Source organism: Hyperolius riggenbachi, chromosome 7 (genome assembly GCF_040937935.1).
Source record: "Hyperolius riggenbachi isolate aHypRig1 chromosome 7, aHypRig1.pri, whole genome shotgun sequence".
Taxonomy (NCBI): Eukaryota; Metazoa; Chordata; class Amphibia; order Anura; family Hyperoliidae; genus Hyperolius; species Hyperolius riggenbachi.
Genome location: NC_090652.1, coordinates 191,435,658 through 191,458,101, shown reverse-complemented (window position 1 = coordinate 191,458,101; position 22,444 = coordinate 191,435,658). Strand labels below are relative to the sequence as shown.

At 44.6% G+C, this 22,444-nt stretch overlaps 2 protein-coding genes across 3 annotated transcripts in view; one reads left to right on the top strand and one right to left on the bottom strand.

Moving 5' to 3' along the window:
• HSPD1 (heat shock protein family D (Hsp60) member 1) overlaps window positions 1-22,444 on the bottom strand; it is a 715,033-nt gene that overhangs the window by 254,727 nt on the left and 437,862 nt on the right. The window contains exon 1 of one of the 2 annotated variants that reach the window (XM_068244948.1): window positions 20,685-21,032. The exons of the other annotated variant lie outside the window; for it this stretch is intronic. The gene's annotated coding sequence lies outside the window, so the exon portion shown is untranslated. Of the gene's footprint in view, window positions 1-20,684; window positions 21,033-22,444 lie in introns of those variants that run through there. 2 annotated transcript variants of the gene reach the window in all.
• HSPE1 (heat shock protein family E (Hsp10) member 1) overlaps window positions 21,172-22,444 on the top strand; it is a 37,489-nt gene continuing 36,216 nt past the window's right edge. The window contains exon 1 of the mRNA XM_068244951.1: window positions 21,172-21,329. Within this exon, the coding sequence (XP_068101052.1) occupies window positions 21,327-21,329 (3 nt within the window). The 5' untranslated portion in view covers window positions 21,172-21,326. The remainder of the gene's footprint in view (window positions 21,330-22,444) is intronic.

Below are 22,444 nucleotides of genomic sequence, written 5' to 3'. Positions count from 1 at the left end.
AGGACGCACACTGCCTGTTTCGGAGGCCGCGGCCTGTGTCACCTCCTGTAACACTTTGCCACTGAACCTCCAATCGCCTGACTCACCCTTTGGTGAGTACCAAAAAACAAAAAAAATCAGGAGCTTTGCTTCTTAGCGTGTTTCCGCGTGGAAACACAGATGAACTGAGGAGTATGGGAGGGCGGGGGCTTTTAATCTTCTTGGTTGATTGTGTTTCCACAGATCCGGGGCGGGACCGGATCTCAGGTTGTCCCGGATGATAATTAGAGAAAAAACTTTATATGTTTGTATATACCCTGAGTACAGATAATCATTGAGGGCTCGTTTCCACTATAGCGAATCCGCATGCGGGCACTGCACGCGGATTCGCATAGGCAATGTAAGTGGATGGGGCTGTTTACACTTGTGCGGCTGCGGCAGCGGTTTTTTGGTGCGGCAGAAATCTGCACGGCAGGGCCATCAGATTTTGCGTGCAGAAGGAATGTGCGCGAATCGCCGCTGATGTAACTAATAGGGAAATCGCATGCGGGGTGACCATGCGTTTTTTGCCGCCAAATCTCATGCGGTTTCGCATAGGTATTAATGTTAATTTACACAGGCAGTGACTGTTAAATTCGCATACAGCCTTACCTATGCGGAATCGCGGCAAAACACATGCGGAATCGCACCCGCATGCGATTTTGTCCGCGGTGGAATGCAGGCGATTCCGCACCGCACTAGTGGAAACGAGCCCTGATACATTGGTATTGATCTATGAACTACATATGCCCAGCGCAACCTGTTTTTTTTTTTTTTTTTCTTCTCACAGTTCACTATGTGTTTAGACCTCTAATTCAATACTTATGATTATCGCACCAGTGGGGGTGGCGAAACAGGTGTGCAGACCCTGAAGTGTGGGAAGCTCAGGCCGAGGATAGAAAGTGACTGGCAGGCCAAGCTGAAAAGAGAGAAAGGAGGGGCTGCAAGGAAACCGGCAACAAAGGGAAGAGTTGCATCAGCTGATGCCTGGGGAGGGGGTCAAAATGGGCCAGCTACGACAATGTCAGAGGTGAACGCAAGTATTGCTAGGTACACACGATGCATTTTTCCCGTTTCAATTCCCTTATCCATTATTATTCACTTTTATGAAAAAATTGATCAGAAAAACTATTGAAAAGAAGATTGGACATGTTGGAAATTATCGAACCATCTAACACAAAATTTTATGGTGTGTACCTAGCATAACACTTGATCTATCTATGAGTGAAATTGTCCCAGGGCTGAACAGGAATGTCACACAAATCTTGTCACAATAAGATGGCTGATACAGTCTACCAGAAGGATTTATCAGCTGTCATGCAATTATATAGGAGTGCCTCCAATGTAATTAATAATCCAAATAAAGTTTATCTGCCCCTTACAGTCCCGGTGAATGAACAGCAATATACAACCAGATGCTTGCTGGGAAATGACCCTAGTTGGTAAACCCCGCCACAAACAAAGCATCTCCACTGAAAGTCAGAGCTCTACGGCCACCTCTACTGTGTTACCACAGACCACCCCCAGCTCAGCAGGATAGCCAGGTACCCAGTATTGCTTAAAAAGGAAATATGGCAGCCTCCATATACCTCTCACTTCTGTTGTCCTCCTACCTCCCTGACGGTGCATCTCTGTCTGAAATTAGTAGTCAAACTCTGTACTTTTTTTCTTCATTAATTTTATGCTGGGAATACACTGTATGTTTATTTCCGCATAATCGAGCCGCTGGCTCGATTACGGCATGTCCCCGCGGGCGCTTCCTTATCTTCCACTCGTTTCTTCTTTTGTCCTGCCCGCCGGTATCGAGCGCGGAATCGATCCGGCGGGGTATCGGACATGTCGGAAATTATCAATCGAACCATCAGCGGCTCGATTATGCGGGAATAAACGTACTGTGTATTCCCAGCATTAGGCCTCCAATTCTTAAAGAGACACTGAAGCGAAAAAAAAAAAAAAAAAAAAAAAAAAAAATAGATATAATGAATTGGTTGTGTACTATGAATAATTACTAGAAGATTAGCAGCAAAGAAAACATTCTCATACTTTTATTTTCAGGTATATAGTGTTTTTTTCTAACATCGCATCATTCTCTAATATGTGCAGATTACACAACACTCAGCATTCAAAATGAGTCTTTCAGAGCAGTCTGTGAAGTAATGACCTCTCCTCTAGCAGATAAAAAGTAAACAGTTCACTTACAGTTGAGATAATAAAAGTCAGATAACAGCCCTCTCCACGACTAACTTAAAGAGAACCCGAGGTGGCCTTGTATTACGTAAGTGGGGCACAGAGGCTGGTTGGGCACACTAACACCAGCCTCTGTTGCCCCATCGTGTGTGTCAAAGACCCCCCTGCTCGCCGCTAAACTCCCCGCAGTGCTGGCGACACGCAGCGCGTCGCCAGCACAATGTTTACTCTATCGCTGTCTGTCAGCGCCGCTCCCACGCCTCCTCCGCATCGCCGCTACCCGCCCTCGTCCCTTCCCTCCAATCAGCGGGAGGGAAGGGACGAGGGCGGGTAGCGGCGATGCGGAGGAGGCGGCGGAGCGGCGCTGACAGACAGCGCTAGAGTAAACATTGTGCTGGCGACGCGCTGCGTGTCGCCAGCTCTGCGGGGGTATAGCGGCGAGCAGGGGGGTCTTTGACACACACGATGGGGCAACAGAGGCTGGTGTTAGTGTGCCCAACCAGCCTCTGTGCCCCACTTACGTAATACAAGGCCACCTCGGGTTCTCTTTAAGGCCCATACACACGTCGGATTTGCGCGGACGGGTCGTTTGAACGTTCCGTCGTTCGCACGTTTCCGCATGAAATCCGGCGTGTGTACAGACTATCGTTCGGGAGATAAGACTGGTTACCAGCGATCCGCCCGGCGGATCGTTGGTAACCAGTCTTATCTCCCGAACGATAGTCTGTACACACGCCGGATTTCATGCGGAAACGTGCGGACGGAACGTTCAAACGACCCGTCGTTCGCGCAAATCCGACGTGTGTATGGGCCTTTAGTCGGAGAGCTTAATGGCTTGTTTGCATAGAGATAACAACTGGAGTTTCTCAACTCTTCCTGTACTGGAAAAAATTAGACTGATGTATCTGATCTTAATGTTTTATTTCTTAGCTGTACTACACATACAAATCATAATATCATAATTTTTTTCTCGCTTCAGTGTCTCTTTAAGTCTTAACTCACCAAATATATTAGAATAAAGGCCTGGTAGACATTCTGCATGACTGGAACACAATTGTTGAAGTAATTAAATTCATCAATAATCTGAAAGAATAGCAAAACTGTACAAATAAGGCAGCAGCATATGCAGTATGTACATATATACTCTGAATACATCCTGTGTGTGGTATATTTTCACTACTTCACAACTGAGGGGTTTTACCCCCTGAGCATCAAAGCAATTTTCACCTTTCAGCTCTCCTTCCATTCATTCGCCTAGAACTTTATCATTACTTATCACAATGAAACTATATCTTGGGTTTTTTTCGCCACCAATTAGGCTTTCTTTGGGTGGGACATTATGCCAATTATTTTATTCTAAATGTGTTTTAATGGGGGGGGGGGGGGCACTGTTAGGCCTAATAGGCAGGAGGTGCCATCGGCCTTTGCCAAGCAGAAGCTGAAGACAGGGGACAGAGCTGTTTTGCAGAAGGAAATGGTTAGCTCTCCGATTGTGGGACAAGAAAAAAAAAAAAAAAAAAAATCGTCTGTCTCCTCTCCACAGTTCACAACACCTCCCACTGTCCCCACCAGAACGAGAGGAGGAAAAGACATGGAAAGACATGGAAAAACTGCAGGTCGTGGTGGACTACAGCAGCACCATGGGTGGTGTGGACAGAGCTGACCAGGCGGAGGCACACAATATTATAAATAGAATTTCCCCTATCTCCTGGAGCAAAGCATCTGGAACACCTACATTCTCCACAAGCAGCGATGTGACCAGGGCTGTGGAGTTGGAGTCGGGGCAATTTTGGGCACCCGGAGTTGGAGTCATGGTTTCATAAACTGAGGAGGAGTCTGAAGATTTTTGTACCAACTCCACAGTCCTGGACATGACAGGCCAGTGATGCATGTTGACTTTATCTGGAAACTATGCAAATGCATCTGCCTGAAGCACCAGACAGCTGGAGATGCCAGAGTTGGGCGCCGTGCCTCCTATTTGGTAAACATAGGAATACATTCCACCAAATGCCCCCCCCCCCCCAAAAGAAAAACCCAAGTATGAAGTATGTGTGTAGTTTTTTTTTTTGGTTTTGTTTCTGTTACTCCTTACCTCTTGCACTCCCCAATTGTTACCAAATTTTGTTTTCTAAAAAAAAAAAAAAAAAAAAAAAAAAAAAAAAAAAAAAAAAAAATAGTATAACACTTACTTTATATTTAATATTTCTAAATAAAATATTGGTGCCAGACATTGTGATCGGGACATAATTTAGCCAGTACAAATGCACATTACGTGGATTTTAATTACAGTAGCATGCACTATTTTAAAGCTATATTGGTCGAAAACGGACATTTCCAGTGTAGCCAAGAAACAGAAGCAAAGGCAGGGAAGCCTGTAGAGGAGAAGGATAGTTAAAGAACCATTGTGATCCCCAGGAAAGTAACATGCCCAAATCCCAGGGTTAACTTTCAAACTTGACCCCTCATATAAAGTACCCCCAAGGCAAAAGTTACCCCCATTCCTTTAAAGGGGGTGGGGAGGAAAAAAAAAAAAAAAAAGTAGATTTTCTTCTCACATCGATAAATGCGGAAATTGCCTGCATCCAGCTGCAAGGTCCAAATGGATCATCCCACATAATGATGCGGCAGGGGGTTAGGTCGTCTATTGAGGACCCAGCGGTGTATACTGCAGCTAGTTAATTGGGGGTCACAGGTGAGAAACTTACCCACATTGGGAATCACCCATTAGTTAGAAAGACCCGAAAAGGCCAGGGAACTTAGGAAAGACCCAATGGGGAAAAGGACAGACACCCGATGCTAGGAAAGTCGCAGGAGAAGCAAAGGTGGAAAGACAAGCCAGAGGATTAAAGAAAAGCATTTGGGGATCATTATGGATCCAAAAAGCAGGACAGCTCTAACCTATCATTCAGGCCCAAAGGTCCCATAGCCTCAGCACACAGAATGACTCGTGATTTCCGTCTGGTCAATTCTCGGTCGCGGTCACCTCCCCTGCGTGATGGAGCGACATGCAGGAGACCCGCAAATTTCAAGCACCTCACTGCCACCGTGGGCCTCCCTTACATGTTCGATCAACCTGGGACTACCTTTGCCAGATTTGAAATGTTCCCCTACTCTTTCCCTTAAGGGACGGGTAGTTTTGCCCACATAGAAGAAAAGACAAGGGCAAAAGATCACATACGAGACAAATTTAGTTTGGCAAGTGATAAAAGCCCTCACTTCCCACTTTAAGCCACCCAAGCGATAGTTAGTACCTTCCCACATATTCCTGCAAACGTTGCAATTGCCGCATCTGTGGTTGCCCTGGGGTGTCCAGCAGACAGCCAATTGCAGATGGGAGGTGAATAGTACTCACTTTAGGTTAGGGTATCCCCTAAAGTTGGGGCTCTCCTATAAGCCACTCTAGGGGGATCGGGGAACACTTTGAGGGTAGTATCTCTCGCTATTATCCCCCAATTTCTCTTGATGATTCGAGTCAAACCGTTGGACATAGGGGTACAGTCAAAAGTAAAAGTGTTCTTTCGCTCACTAGAACCTCTGGAGAGGAGAGAACTTCTGTCCACCCTTCTTGCCCTATCCTGAGCCTCCTCAAGAGAACGTCTGTCATACCTTCTTGCCTCTAATCGCGCAGCCAACTCCTGCGCCTGTGGTTCGAAAGTGTCCAGACTGGAATTGTTTCGTCTGAGGCGTAGGTACTGGCCGTATGGCAATTATTTTATTGGTGGTCCAATACCATTTCTGCAGGGGCTGCCCCACCACTCCCGGGCTTCCCCACCACTCCCTGCAGAATAATCATGCCCAAAAATAACCAAATCTCTGCTTTGGTGACCGGCTCCCATGTACTGCTCCTCGAAAAAGCGCCCTTGTGGGGCAGCCAATTGTTGGGTGGCATAGCGGTTAGTCTCCTCCACTATCTTATCAATATCCACGTCCGTGAAGAAAAGCTGCAGGTACGCCAGGGGGTTGCAATCGCACTCTTCAGGTCAGTAAAAGGGAAACGTGGAGCGGGGGCAGAGCCAGACAAAGGTCGATGGGGCACCAAACCCGACATCACTGACCTCGGTGGTGATGGAGTCGATGTCGCTACCTGGGTCAGATGACAGATCCCCAGGTGCGTCTCTCACTTGAGTCCGCCAGTGACTGCAGATCGGTGTCCTCCAGCTCCACCAGCGTTTCTGCAGTGAGAGGCCTTCTGGAGGATGATGCCATAGTAAATGACAGGCAGGCAGAGAGTTGTCAAATCCAGGCAGAGCTCGGCAACAATCAAAGTCCAGGTAGAAGACAGAGAGAATAGTCCTAGTGGTTTGGGTCACCCCGAGCTGCTTGGTTACCCTGCTGTACTGGTCCAAGCCCTATCCCATACAGCCATATCAATCCCTGCCATGCACTGATGAGGACCAAAAGTCCTAAACAGGCCGTCTACATGTGGGGTTAATGTGGCTGTGTAATATTTAAAGCAGTTCTGGATGCTTGCCTGGCTTACAAGGGCGAAAAGAGAATTTGCATATTCAGTAGTGGTGGTGCATTATGGGTAATGTCAGGCTTATCTGGTCAATGACTATAGGTCAGGCTGTATGCTCATATGACTGACCTATAGCCCAGCCCGTAAAACACCTGCACAAACTCCTACCTAGTACAGAATTACAATAACCCTGCAGGTAGATGTAGCATACAGACTGACAGATAGTATCCACCAATTAGAACCAATAACAATCATACAAGGCACAGTATCACAAGTATAATAGTCGCGTGAGGCCTGGAGGATGAGGCAATCCAGATGAGAGTCAGATGACTGCAAGCGAGAAGAATGGTTATGCAGTTCAGGCACTTAAAGAGAAAGAGTGGTCAGTACTAGCCAGATGTCAGTCCAGGCAGCGTTCTTGCAAGTCCTTATCCAGGCAGGGGTCGATCCAGGTGGCAAACAGACAAGTCCAGGGACAACAGCAGAGTCGGCATCAGGTAATCCAATAGAACATGGTCGGGATACAGGCAGAGTCGGCACCAGGGAATATCTAGAATAAGCGTGGTCAAGATACAAAGCAGAATCGGCAACAGTAGTCAGGGCTGGTGCACACCAGAGCGGTTATGAAGCGTTTTTTTAAAACGCTTGCAGGGGGAAAACCTCTTGGCTAATGAGTGAATGGGATGGTGCACACCAGAGTGGTTTTTTCCACAAACGCAAACTCAGGGGCTGCAGCATTTTTTAGATTTCTGAGGCGTTTCTGCCTCAAAGTATAGGAAAGTGGAAAACCGCTCTGAAAAAAAAACGCTAGATCAGAGCAGTTTTCCAGGCATTTTTGTTACAGAAACTGTTCAGTAACAGCTTTTACTGTAACAATATTTGTAATCTGCTACACAAAATGCTCCAAGAACACTAGGCACGTTTAGAAAAGGTCTCTAAACATGCCTAGAATCGCTCTGAAATCTGCTCCAAAAACCTCTAGCATTTTGCAGATCTTCTAGAGGTTTTTGGTGTGCACTGGTCCTCAAATGGTTTGTGAGCGCATACCCAGCAACAAGCCAAAAGCTAATGCTATCACAGGAGATGTCTGAGGGCGCTCACCATGCTTAAATACAAGGACTAACCAATCAGAAAAACAGAATTGAAAACAACCAATAGAAGCTCAGTGTGTCAGCTGACATGCAACACACACGCGGTTATGGTTTACAGCAGTGGAGCGCGTATCGAGAGCACGTCCGCCGCCTATCCAATAGGAGCTTAGCGCCAGGCTGCGCTCCAGTGACGTCAGCGGCCTGCTGAGACCCGGAAGCATGCGCCTCAGCCCAGGTCTCCATGTTCCGCCGCCATGAATGCCCTGATGATCTTACAGGTAACCACAAAATGTTAATTTATAGCAGCCGATAACCCTCTCCCCCTCATGCGGTCTGTGTGGTGGATTTGACAGCCAGCCAATAGGAAGAGCCACACATCATGCTTCTCATTGTGATTTAAATGCAAAGGGGGTATCGGGTGGGTGTTTCAGTGTATCAAAGCAGAGGAAGCTGACAATTCTGAGTGATTTCCTGCATTCCTTTAGATGTGTAAATCTGTATTCTAGCATACTGAAGAGCTCCCCCTGGTGGCTGCAGCACATCTAAAGGGATAACTGGGATGCACAGGACAGAAAAGCGATACATGCAGCTCCCTGCCTGCCCGCTTCCCTGCTACACGCGTACGTATAAAGTGTGTCCTAGTGGCTGCAGCTCTGGTGCTTAGAGTCAGCCAGGAGAAAATCACAATATAAATGTTCTTTGTTTGTTTGTACCGAGCAGGGCTTAGTGAATCGAGGCATGTTTGTTCGGTAAATTACCAAACTCCTGCCTCATGTAGAAAAACTGCCTTACGACTGTACTAGTACAGGTAAATAAAATTGTTCACTTTGTCCAAATGGACCTAACCTAAATGTACAACACTATGTGGGAAAACTTTATTGAATATGGGCGGAGGGTGAAAGTGTAAAATACCGCATGAAGTATTTTACAGTTTAAAAATGATTTTACTGAACTGCTCATTGTGAATAGAGCCCAATGTACTTTCTATTGCAGAGCTGGGTGGGAGTGTCTGAAAATTGTGTTTGCATTGGCCGCCCTTCTCCCTGAGTAAGGGCCCGTTTCCACTATAGCGTTGCGGAATCGCCGGCGAATCACCGCAGGCAAATCGCATGCGGGTGCGATTCCGCATGCGTTTTTTGCCGCGATTTCGCATAGGTTAGGGTGATGCGATTTTAACCATGTCACTGCCTGTGTGAATTAACATGGGTACCTATGCGAAATCGCATGCGAATTCGCGGCAAAAACCGCATGGGGAAAACGCATGCGATTTCCCTATTAAATACATTGCGTGCGATTCGCCTGCATTCCACACGCAGGCGAATTCTGAGGACCCTACCATGCAGATTTTTTCTGCACAGAAAAACGTTCAGGAAAACGCACAAGTGGAAACAGTCCCATCCACTTGTACTGGCTATGCGAATTCGCATGCGGGTAACGCATGCGGGTAACGCATGCGAATTCGTGATAGTGGAAACGGGCCCTAAGGGTGGAAATGACATCAGGATTGGCTTCAGACAGGGATTCCAAAATAGCAAATGCCTGAATCAGCTTCTCTTTATTTACTATATAAAAAAAAAAACCTCACTGAAATCAAAACATGGACAGTGCAATACATGTTATGTACATAGAGCAAGTCTTTTCTACTTTTTAAGATAGTATGGCTGACACTGCCTCTTTAAAGGATACCACAACTGAAACTAACATTGCGGCAGTGTGTGGGGGAGTACAAGTAATTACCTTCAGCTCCTCCTGCTCCCCTCCGTCTGCCGCAGTTCATCTACTATTTCTACCGGCTCTGTTGACCCCCCACCCGGACATACTGCGCCCTGTGCGTGCAGTATAAACAAATCAAAAAGACCGCACTCACGTCAGTGGGTAAGCTGGTGCCGGGCTCCCAGGCCATCACATCCAATCAACATGAAGGAGTCCGCACACAGACTAATCGGAGCAATCACCATAAATTTATTGTCCCATCACATGTATAGATACAAGAGTCTGACCTGCATAGGCCGACGATCGTTTCGGGGCCACTCAGGGTCCCCTTTATCAAGGCGGATAGCAGAAAAGACATACTTTTCTGCTATCCGCCTTGATAAAGGGGACCCTGAGTGGCCCCGAAACGATCGTCGGCTTATGCAGGTCAGACTCTTGTATCTATACATGTGATGGGACAATAAATTTATGGTGATTGCTCCGATTAGTCTGTGTGCGGACTTCTTCATGTTGATTGGCTGTGCGTGCAGTATGTCATCCCCTCTTCGCTTCTGGCAGGCGCATAACGATCGGCTCAGAAGCACGCTGATTCTTCTGCCTCCACATGCTAATCATGTGATGCTTAGTGTAATGGAGTGCACATGCAGCCAAGTGGAGGCACAAGAATCAGCGTGCTTCTAAGCCGATCGTTATGCGCCTGCCAGAAGTGAAGAGGGGATGACATACTGCACGCACAGGGCGCAGTATGTCCGGGTGGGGGGGGGGGGGGGGGTCAGAGTCGGCAGACACCGGGAGAAATAGATGAACGGCGGCAGACGGAGGGGGGCAGGAGGAGCTGAAGGTAATTACTTGTACTCCCCCACACACTGCCGCAATGTTAGTTTCAGTTGTGGTATCCTTTAATTGTATCAACCAAACTCTCTCTCTCTCTCTCTCTCAATTTAACAAGAACAACAAATTTAGAGTTTTAGAACATGATAAATCTTATTTAAAACAAATTAGTGTTTTAGCTCATTAAAAGCCATAGTAAATGCTTACAAAGGCCTCTATTCATGTAAAACTTTTTACGCCAGTTTTCTGCTCAAAACAGCTGACTTCCCGTCCATTTAGCAAAGTGTGCATTCATAAAAGCTGTTTCCGCATGAAAATCTACAATCCCCCAGCAGAGCGAGAAATTTCCGCCTTGTGCGGTGTTTTTCTAGATTTATCTAGAAAAAGTTACAAAATGTCAATTCATAAATATTAGAGGAAGCGGTAAGCGAACAGGAAATACCGCTTCCTCTGATGTAGCGAGAAGAGTTCGGATTACATGAAAGTGAATGGGACAGACCTCCCAGAGAGAGCAGCGCACGGAGGGACTCTGCCGGCTTCAGTGTTTCCGCATGCCTTCCGACAGCTTACCGCCAGCCTTCCGTGGGAGATCTCCGCACTTGTATGGCAGCTGGCAAGATTTTTATGAATGACCACCCAGAAGTCTAAAATACCGCTGCAGTATTTTACCTCCACAAGTTTTTTTCACCACATTTGTTTTATGAATAGAGGCCAAAGTGTTTACAACCAATTATCATGTACCATGATTAAATATTATTTGTCAAGGGGTACTTGCTATAATGTTTACTATGCTAGGGAGTACTTGGTGAGTACAGGGTTTTAAAAGGGGTACATACCAATAAAATGTTAAGAAACACTGCTTTAGAGGTTCCAGGCACTTCCTCCCCCGATGTAATACACATCTTTGAGTTCTGTCCCAGCTGCACATGTAGCCAGTATAGAGGACACCAGCACGTCCCTCCATCTCCCTAAATAGCAGAGTCCTCCCTGGTTTCCGCAAGAGGTGACGTCGTCCACTAGCCGTGCGCGGGTATAACCTTCCCCGCAATAGATAGGCTGGATCTGTTCCTGCCTCCACGCCAGCGCGAGACAGCATATAGCCACTTCAGACCCACCAGCAGAGGGATAGGTCGCCATCCCGCTTCCTCCTTTCTACGAAGGAGCAAACACGAGGACAAGGTAATAACCTTGAAGCTGCCAGCCTGTCCAACCCAGACTCCGCAACCCCCAAGAGAATCCCCAAGCTCTACTCACAAAAACCTGGTTTCCTCTGGAAAATAATCCATCCTTCGGCTGTGCAGGAAATATTTCAACTGAGGCAGACACTCACGGCCTCTCTTTTATCGGAGAAGAATTATTATTAATAATAATAATAATAATAATAATAATAAGTCAACATTACGCAGCGCTGTATTTGTGCAGAACTGAAAAATTTCTTGAGTGGGTGTGGATCTCTCACAGTCTTGTCCCTGAGGATTACTAAATAAACATAAGTAGATAACTACTTGTTCTACTTTATACAGTTGTGTTCAAAATTATTCAACCCCCACTGAAATTGAGTGTTTTGGCCAGTTTGACATGGATGTTGATCGTTTCAGTCATCTTGTTTACAATTAAATCAAAGAGGCACTTGTAAGTCAGACAAATATAACATAACCTTTGAAATGAAATAACCACACGTCTTTTCTGTGCTCACATAATTATCAGTTTTATTCAACCCCCAAGTTACTTGTAATAGTGTTCTGTGGACTGATGAAACAAAATTAGAACGGTTTGGGCCTATGGCTCAACACTATGTTTGGAGGAGGAAGAACAAGGCCTATGAAGAAAAGAACACCTTGCTTACTGTGGAGCATGGCGGGGGCTCAATCATGCTTTGCGGCTGTTTTGCTTCTGCAGGTACAAGGAAGCTTCAGCGTGTGCAAGGTACCATAAATTCTCTTTAGTACCAGGAGATATTAGAAGAAAATGTGATGCAGTCCGTCACAAACCTGAGGCTTGGGAGAAGTTGGACCTTTCAACAGGACAATGATCCCAAGCATACCTCCAAGTCCACTAGAGCATGGTTGCAGATTAAAGGCTGGAACATTTTGGAGTGGCCATCCCAGTCACCAGACTTAACCACTTCCCGACCGCCGTATATACAATTGGCGGCCGGGAAGTGGACCCCGCAAGGACCGCCGTATTGACAAATGGCGGCGGTCCTTGTAGGGGCATGGGCGGAGCGATCGCGTCATCAGTGACGCGATCCTCCGCCTGGCGCCGCTCACCCGCCGCAACATCCCGCCGGCCATACGGAAGCGCCAGCGGGATGTTAACCCGACGATCGCCGCATACAAAGTGTATAATACACTTTGTAATGTTTACAAAGTGTATTATACAGGCTGCCTCCTGCCCTGGTGGTCCCAGTGTCCGAGGGACCACCAGGGCAGGCTGCAGCCACCCTAGTCTGCACCAAGCGCACTGATTCCCCCCCCCCCCCCCTGCCCCAGATCGCCCACAGCACCCATCAGACCCCCCCCCCTGCCCACCCCCCAGACCCCTGTTTGCACCCAATCACCCCCCTAATCACCCATCAATCACTCCCTGTCACTATCTGTCAACGCTAATTTTTTTTTTATCCCCCCCCCCCCCTGCCCCCTGATCCCTCCTGATCACCCCCCCACCCCTCAGATTCTCCCCAGACCCCCCCACCCCATGTACTGTATGCATCTATCCCCCCTGATCACCCGTCAATCACCCCCTGTCACTGCCACCCATCAATCAGCCCCTAACCTGCCCCTTGCGGGCAATCTGATCACCCACCCACACCAATAGATCGCCCGCAGATCCGACATCAGATCACCTCCCAAGTGCAGTGTTTACATCTGTTCTCTACCCTAAACACCCACTAATTACCCATCAATCACCCCCTGTCACTGCTACCTATCAAATTAGACCCCTATCTGCCCCTATGGCACTCAATCACCCGCCCACACCCTCAGAATGCTCTCAGACCCCAGCCCTGATCACCTCGCCAGTGCATTGCTTGCATCTATTCCCCCCTCTAATCACACCTTGAGACACCCATCAATCACCTCCTGTCACCCCCTAACACACCTACCCATCAGATCAGGCCCTAATTTGCCCCATGTGGGCTCCTGATCACTCGGCCAAACCCTCAGATCCCCCTCAGACCCCCTTCCGATCACCTCCCCAGTGCATTGATTGCATCTATTTTCCCCTCTAACCACCCCCTGAGACACCCATCAATCACCTCCTGTCACCCCCCCAGCACTCCTATCCATCAGATCAGGCCCAATACAACCTGTCATCTAAAAGGCCACCCTGCTTATGACCGGTTCCACAAAATTCGCCCCCTCATAGGACCACCTGTCATCAAAATTTGCAGATGCTTATACCCCTGAACAGTCATTTTGAGACATTTGGTTTCCAGACTACTCACGTTTTTTGGCCCGTAAAATGCCAGGGCAGTATAGGAACCCCACAAGTGACCCCATTTTAGAAAGAAGACACCCCAAGGTATTCCGTTAGGTGTATGACGAGTTCATAGAAGATTTTATTTTTTTGTCAAAAGTTAGCGGAAATTGATTTTTATTGGGTTTTTTTCCACAAAGTGTCATTTTTCACTAACTTGTGACAAAAAATAAAATCTTCTATGAACTCGCCATACACCTAACGGAATACCTTGGGGTGTCTTCTTTCTAAAATGGGGTCACTTGTGGGGTTCCTATACTGCCCTGGCATTTTAGGGGCCCTAAACCGCGAGGAGTAGTCTAGAAAACAAATGCCTCAAAATGACCTGTGAATAGGACGTTGGGCCCCTTAGCGCACCTAAGCTGCAAAAAAGTGTCACACATGTGGTACCGCCGTACTCAGGAAAAGTAGTATAATGTGTTTTGGGGTGTATTTTTACACATACCCATGCTGGGTGGGAGAAATATCTCTGTAAATGGACAATTGTGTGTAAAAAACATCAAACAATTGTCATTTACAGAGATATTTCTCCCACTTAGCATGGGTATGTGTAAAAATACACCCCAAAACGCATTATACTACTTCTCCTGAGTACGGTGGTACCACATGTGTGGCACTTTTTTACACCCTAAGTACGCTAAGGGGCCCAAAGTCCAATGAGTACCTTTAGGATTTCACAGGTCATTTTGCAACATTTGGTTTCAAGACTACTCCTCACGGTTTAGGGCCCCTAAAATGCCAGGGCAGTATAGGAACCCCACAAATGACCCCATTCTAGAAAGAAGACACCCAAAGGTATTCCGTTAGTAGTATGGTGAGTTCATAGAAGATTTTATTTTTTGTCCCAAGTTAGCGGAAAATGACACTTTGTGAAAAAAAACAATTAATATCAATTTCCGCTAACTTGTGACAAAAAAAATAAAAACTTCTATGAACTCACCATACTCCTAACGGAATACCTTGGGGTGTCTTCTTTCTAAAATGGGGTCACTTGTGGGGTTCCTATACTGCCCTGGCATTTTAGGGGCCCTAAACCGTGAGGAGTAGTCTTGAAACAAAAATGACCTGTGAATTCCTAAAGGTACTCATTGGACTTTGGGCCCCTTAGCGCAGTTAAGGTGCAAAAAAAGTGCCACACATGTGGTATCGCCGTACTCGGGAGAAGTAGTACAATGTGTTTTGGGGTGTATTTTTACACATACCCATGCTGGGTGGGAGAAATACCGCTGTAAATGGACAATTGTGTGTAAAAAAAAAAATCAAAAGATTGTCATTTACAGAGGTATTTCTCCCACCCAGCATGGGTATGTGTAAAAATACGCCCCAAAACACGTTGTACTACTTCTCCCGAGTATGGCGATACAACGTGTGGCACTTTTTTGCACCCTAACTGCGCTAAAGGGCCCAAAGTCCAATGAGTACCTTTAGGATTTCACAGGTCATTTTGAGAAATTTCGTTTCAAGACTACTCCTCACGGTTAGGGCCCCTAAAATGCCAGGGCAGTATAGGAACCCCACAAATGACCCCATTTTAGAAAGAAGACACCCCAAGGTATTCCGTTAGTAGTATGGCGAGTTCATAGAAGATTTTATTTTTTGTCACAAGTTAGCGGAAATTGATTTTAATTGTGTTTTTTCACAAAGTGTCATTTTCCGCTAACTTTTGACAAAAAAAAAAAATCTTCTATGAACTCACCATACTCCTAACGGAATACCTTGGGGTGTCTTCTTTCTAAAATGGGGTCATTTGTGGGGTTCCTATACTGCCCTGGCATTTAAGGGGCCCTAAACCGTGAGGAGTAGTCTTGAAACGAAATTTCTCAAAATGACCTGTGAAATCCTAAAGGTACTCATTGGACTTTGGGCCCTTTAGCGCAGTTAGGGTGCAAAAAAGTGCCACACATGTGGTATCGCCGTACTCAGGAGAAGTAGTATAATGTGTTTTGGGGTGTATTTTTACACATACCCATGCTGAGTGGGAGAAAGATCTCTGTAAATGGACAAAATAAATTGTCATTTACAGAGATATTTCTCCCACCCAGCATGGGTATGTGTAAAAATACACCCCAAAACACATTATACTACTTCTCCTGAGTACGGCAATACCACATGTGTGGCACTTTTTTGCAGCCTAACTGCGCTAAGGGGTCCAAAGTCCAATGAGCACCTTTAGGCTTTACAGGGGTGCTTACAATTTAACACCCCCCAAAATGTCAGGACAGTAAACACACCCCATTTTGGAAAGTAGACCCTTCAAGGTATTCAGAGAGGGGCATGGTGAGTCCGTGGCAGATTATTATTTTTTTGTCGCAAGTTAGAAGAAATGGAAATTATTTTTTTTTTTCCCTTTTTTTCCGCTTACTTGTGACAAAAAATAATATCTTCTATGAACTCACTATGCCTCTCAGTGAATACTTTGGGATGTCTTCTTTCCAAAATGGGGTCATTTGGGGGGTATTTATACTATCCTGGAATTCTAGCCCCTCATGAAACATGACAGGGGGTCAGAAAAGTCATAGAAGCTTGAAAATTAGAAAATTCACTTTTTGCACCATAGTTTGTAAACGCTATAACTTTTACCCAAACCAATAAATATACACTGAATGTTTTTTTTTTTTTTTTTTTTTTTATCAAAAACATGTTTGTCCACATTTTTCGCGCTGCATGTATACAGAAATTTTACTTTATTTGAAAAATGTCAGCACAGAAAGTTAAAAAAAAAAATCATTTTTTTGCCAAAATTCATGTCTTTTTTGATGAATATAATAAAAAGTAAAAATCGCAGGAGCAATCAAATAGCACCAAAAGAAAGCTTTATTAGTGACAAGAAAAGGAGCCAAAATTCATTTAGGTGGTAGGTTGTATGAGCGAGCAATAAACCGTGAAAGCTGCAGTGGTCTGAATGGAAAAAAGTGGCCGGTCCTTAAGGGGTAGAAAGCCCTAGGTCCTCAAGTGGTTAAATCCGATTGAGAACCTCTGGTGGGACTTAAAGAAAGCAGTTGAAGCGTGCAAGCCTAAGAATGTGACTGAACTGGAGGCTTTTGCCCATGAAGAATGGGCTAAGATACCCGTAGATCGCTGCAAGACACTTGTGACAAGCTATGCTTCACGTTTAAAAGCTGTTATAACTGAAAAAGGATGTTGTACTAAGTACTAAGAATGAATGTCACTTGGGGGTTGAATAAAACTGATAATGATGTGAGCACAGAAAAGACATTTGTGGTTATTTTATTATAAATGTTATGTTATATTTGTCTGACTTACAAGTGCCTCTTTGATTTAATTGTAAACAAGATGACTGAAATGATCAAAATCAATGTCAAACTTGCCAAAACACTCAATATGTTGTCAGAACTGAAATATGCCGTTGCTGTCAGTTACAACTGAATGTGCAAGGTAATGTCCATGTTTGCCTATGGCTCAAGTGGGTGATATTACAGTTTAAAGGCCCTTTTCCACTAGCAGTCACAACCGCCAGCAATTGTGAGTTTTCATTAATTTTTTATATGCGATTGAGATTTTAAATTTTCATTTGCATTGCATTATCCCTCTGAAAATTGCTCCAGAAAGTGATTGAAATTTGCAATTTCCAAATCGAATCACTATAGTGGAAAATACTTCTCATGATTTCTATGATAAAGTAACAACCGTAGCGATTTATTAATCACTAGCAATTTGCGATTCAGCTGTGTATAGCAAAAAGGGCCCTAACAGTGTGCTGACCAGGAAGTTGCAATGGGGTAATGGCCATTTTTAACCACTTTACCCCCGCGCGTACGGATTTCTCCGCCCCTTTTTCCATCCTTTCACCCCCAGGGACGAAGAAATCCGTACTTTGCGCACTCCCGCCGCTGTCCGCGTTCCCGCTCGTAAACACGCCGCCCGCCCGCCCAGAGATCAACGAACGGGAAAATCCATTCCCGTTTGTTGATCTAAGCCCCGCAATGACCTGCTGCTGCTCGGCTGAGCAGCGCGATCATTGTGAAAAAATAACAAAGTCCCAGCCTCTTTCTACTTCCTGCAAGAGTCTGGAAGGACGCTTGCAGGTAGCATGAAACAAATTGGTAATGTTGCCATCTTGTGGCCAAATAGTAAAACTACACCCTAACCATTTTCTACACACAAATAAACTTGTTTTACACAAAAAATTAACTCCTTACCTCCCACACTCCAATTTTTTTTTTTTTTGTAATTAAAAAAAAAAAAAAAAAAAAAAAAATGTACAATAAAAAAAAAAAAAAAAACAAATAGTTACCTTAGGGACTGAACTTTTTAAATATTTATGTCAAGAGGGTATAACACTGTTACTTTATAAACTATGGGCTTATAATTAGGGATGGACGCAAAACTGAAAAAAATGCACCTTTATTTCCAACTAAAATATTGGCGGCAAACATTGTGATAGGGACATAATTTAACGGTTTTATAACCGGGATAAATAGGCATATACATTTAATGGGTTTTATTACAGTAGCATGCATTATTTAAAAACTATAAAGGGCGAAAACTGAAAAATAAATGTTTTCCCACATTTTTTCCTATTTTCCCATTAAAACACATTTAGAATAAAATTATTCTTGGCATAATGTCCCACCTAAAGAAAGCCTAATTGGTGGCGAAAAAAAACAAGATATAGTTCATTTCATTGCGATAAGTAATGATAAAATTATAGACGAATGAATGGAAGGAGCGCTGAAAGGTGAAAATTGCTCTGGTGGTCAAGGGGTAAAACCCCTCAGTTGGGAAGTGGTTAAAATGGAGGACGGAGAATTCCCTTGATCACAGTGGACAAATGGGACACAGGAGAGTAGAAAGATTGAGGAGTAGACTACACAGAATGTAAGTATGACCTATGTATGGTTATTTTGACTTTTTATTTACAGTTCAGGTTCTCTTTAAACAATCCTAGTTGCCTAGCAGCCCTGCTAGTCTATTTGGCTGCAGTATTGTCTGAATATCACCAGAAACAAGCACGCAGCTAATCTTGTCAGATCTGCCAATGTCAGAAATACCTGATCAGCTGCATGCTTGTTCAGAGTCAGTGGTGAAATGAATTAGAGGCAGGGGATCAGCAGGTGAGCCAGGCAGAGTGTGAGTGCGTGTGTGCATTTTTATAATGCAACACTGGGTTATCTATCTGTGGCCACTGATTGAGGTCTTCCATCGGCGCTAGTCTACTTTAGGGGACCCACCGCAAATCCCCATAGACACTTTCAGCTGGGCTGCAAAACGGAACAAATGGCTTCCGTTTGCTTGATGAAACCCCCACAAGCCTTATATCCCCGGGTAGCTACGCATGTCCTCTAACGAATTTTGCGGGTTTCGGTAAAAAAAAAAAAGTTTGAACTGACTGTGTAGGAGCCTCGGAACGACCGCAATTTCGGGTCCGTCGGCCATCTTGGTTTTGCTCTGCAGGTCGTTTCTTCCTCCTCATTGGAGGGATTGTTAGGTGGGGGCGTGCCAGCTAACAAACCCTCCAATGAGGAGGAAGAAAGAGACCTGCACAGCAGAATTAAGATGGCCGACGGAACCGAGATTTAGGCCGTTCGGTGGCTCCTACACGGCCAATTTAAACTTTCTATTACCGAAAACCTCCCAATTCGTTACAGGGCATGCTTACCTATCCATGGGTATATGGCTTGTGGGGGTTTCAACAAGCAAACGGAAGCCATTTGTTCCGTTTTGCAGCCCAGCTGAAAGTGTCTATGGGGATTTGCGGTGGGTCCCCTAAAGTAGACTAGCGCCCTTCCATCTAGAGAAAACCCACTGTATTAATTTCTAGCAGTTTAAGGCACCCTGCACACCATAAGAGTTTTTATCCACTATGAAATGCGATCGCATTTAAGTTCCACCATGCGATTTAACTACTATACTCAGTAGAGCTCAATCGCATCCAAAACGCAGGACGATTGTGCTTGGTCCAAAAACACATCGCACTAATAAAAATTGCTGCTGCAGTTTCCTTTAGTTCAATGTACCTTACTATTTGATGTATTAAATCACAGGGTAGTGGAAAAATGCCCTAAATTTGATTTGCGACTGGGGGGGGAGGGAAACACACACACACACACACTGCAGTAAATGGGCCCCTAGCCTTGAGGGGGCCATACTCTGGTTGATTTTAGCCATCATTCAATCGATTCTGTAGAATCAATCGATCAGAAATCAATTCTAGCAAATTCCCCATTCATTCAATTTGTGGCCGATTTCTATCGATTTGATCTGACAGGATGGAAGGATCTATGGCCCATAGAGTTTCATTGGATCTAATGGTTCAATAATGCATTAAGGGCTGATTCACACTACAAGAGCTTTTTAAACACTAAAGATTTTAAAAGCTCTTGCTAATGCAATCCTATGGGGGATTTTTACAAAATCACATCGCTCTGGTGTGAACACACACATAGGTTAACATTAGCAGGAGTTTGTAAAATCACAAAACTCTTAGAAAAGCGTTTGTATTGTGAATTAGCCCGAAGATTGATTTTCAATAGATTTCATTCTGAAGTCTATTGGAAATCTGTTCCTAGAGTGTGGCACACATCAGCTAGATCCCTGTCTGATTCTACTTGACAGGCATCTGACAAATCTTTATGATAGTCAAATCTGCAAGTGTATGGCCTCCTTTATGTTACAGGTACAATTTGTAGTACAGCAGCAGCACAAAGCATTATCAAAAATCATTGACAGGAAAAGGGGGAGGGAGAATAAGAAACACAAAAAGAATTTCAGAGACATTCAAAACTGCCAGAGAAAGAGATTTGTTTTTAAAAGTAAGAAATATCAAAACCATCATCTCTTACCCATAGTCATAGAGAGTGTATAATCACAAATAGAAAAAAATCTTAGACATCATCTATACACAATATCAGAAAGGCATGCATATCAAGGCAAACTTTACTACTTACGAGATAGAATGGGTCCAAACACAACTACTTATGGGAAATTCTCAGTTGGTCTAAAATGTTAATATAATTGCAGCGCAACTGACGGTACATAAGCACGTGTCACAGTGCGAGCAGCATGCGTTTCAGACAAGCCGCAGATTGCTTGTACTTCCCTTCCTGAATCACGTGTTTGAAAGGCAGAGCCCTCTATTAACTAATCAGGAAACTGGTATAGCACAGTAGTGACTGCTAAGCAATGCACTAGCCTTTATACGACGTGGTTTCAGTTACGCAGGTTTCTGGGTCAGAATTCCTGAAGTTTCTAGAACAAAACGTTTCATTTTCAAGGTCGGTAACAACATGACCTTTACCCCGGATGTCGTTATTCCCCATGCGTCCTTTTTTTTTGTTTAATGAAATCCTATTATTCGTATTCAGAAACCCTAGTGTATTTCGTAGATTAGTTCCCGTTAAACTATAGTAGATATTTTTATGCATAGTAAGTATACGTTCTGAAAGATTAGAGATTTAAAAAAAAAAAAAAGTCACGCCCCAAGGTCACGCATGCGTGTTGAAAACTTCGAACTCTAGAGAATCACGTGTGTTTTTTTTAAAGCTGAAAATCGTTCTGATACAACGTGGACTGAGAGAGGCGTATTTGGAATGGTAAATGCCGTTGTTTTCTTTTATTTTTTGTCTATCGTATAGCTCGATTCATTACAATTTGTTATTTACTGTGGTCAAAAACGGGTAATTGGGTACGGTTTTTCTTCTTTGTTGTTTTTATAGTCTGGCATTGTATTACTTTTATGGAGCTTTGCACTGAGGTTACTGGAAGAGGTTTGTGTGATGCACAGTTTCACCTGACCGAGGTTGTGGTGTTGCACTGGGTCTGCTAAAATAGTTTTAGGCTGCTCTCATACTGTGAGCCCCATTGTAACTGCCTACAAAAACTGAGGACTGGAGGCTGGAGAAAAGGAGAAGCTATGGTCAGTTGCTTATTGGAATACACTTAATTCTGTGTGTATAGCCATACTACATTGTTGGATATGGGGGAGTGGTGGGAACCTAAATTGAAATTAAAGGACAACTAAAGTAGGGGGTATATGGAGGCTGCCATATTTATTATTATTATTATTATTATTATTATAATAGCAGTATTTGTATAGCGCCTTTCTCCTGTCGGACTCAAAGCGCTTGCGAGGCAGCCACTAGAGCACACTCAGTAGGCAGTAGCAGTGTTAAGGAGACTTGCCCAAGAAACTCCTTACTGCAATAGGTGCTGGCTTACTGAACAGGCAGAGCCGAGATTTGAACCCAGGTCCCCTGTGTCAGAGGCAGAGCCCTTAACCACTACACTATCCAGCCACTGCATTTATGCTGTTTTAAAGAGAACCTGTAACCAAAAAAAAAAAAAAAGTTCCCCTTGGGCAGGGGCGCCTCTGGCCATTCTGTCACTCAAGGTGAGGAAACCTGTGCCGCACCTCCCATTAAAATAAACACAATGCTGCAGCATTTCACCAGAAAATAACTGTATTATAGTAGTGGTTCAGTGCAATACTACGAGCTGCTGATCTACCACTGTGTCCAATTGAAAAATGTACTGTTTGATCATAATTTTGATACATTTTTGCAACAGATTCATTGATCGAAAGTAGAATTGATCTGGGTGGTTGGTAATCACCAGATTCAATCCTAGTGAAAGAATCTGTAGGTAAAAATGAATGCATGTATTGACAGCTATAGGCTAGGGTTACTAATAACAAGATTGGGGTGATTAA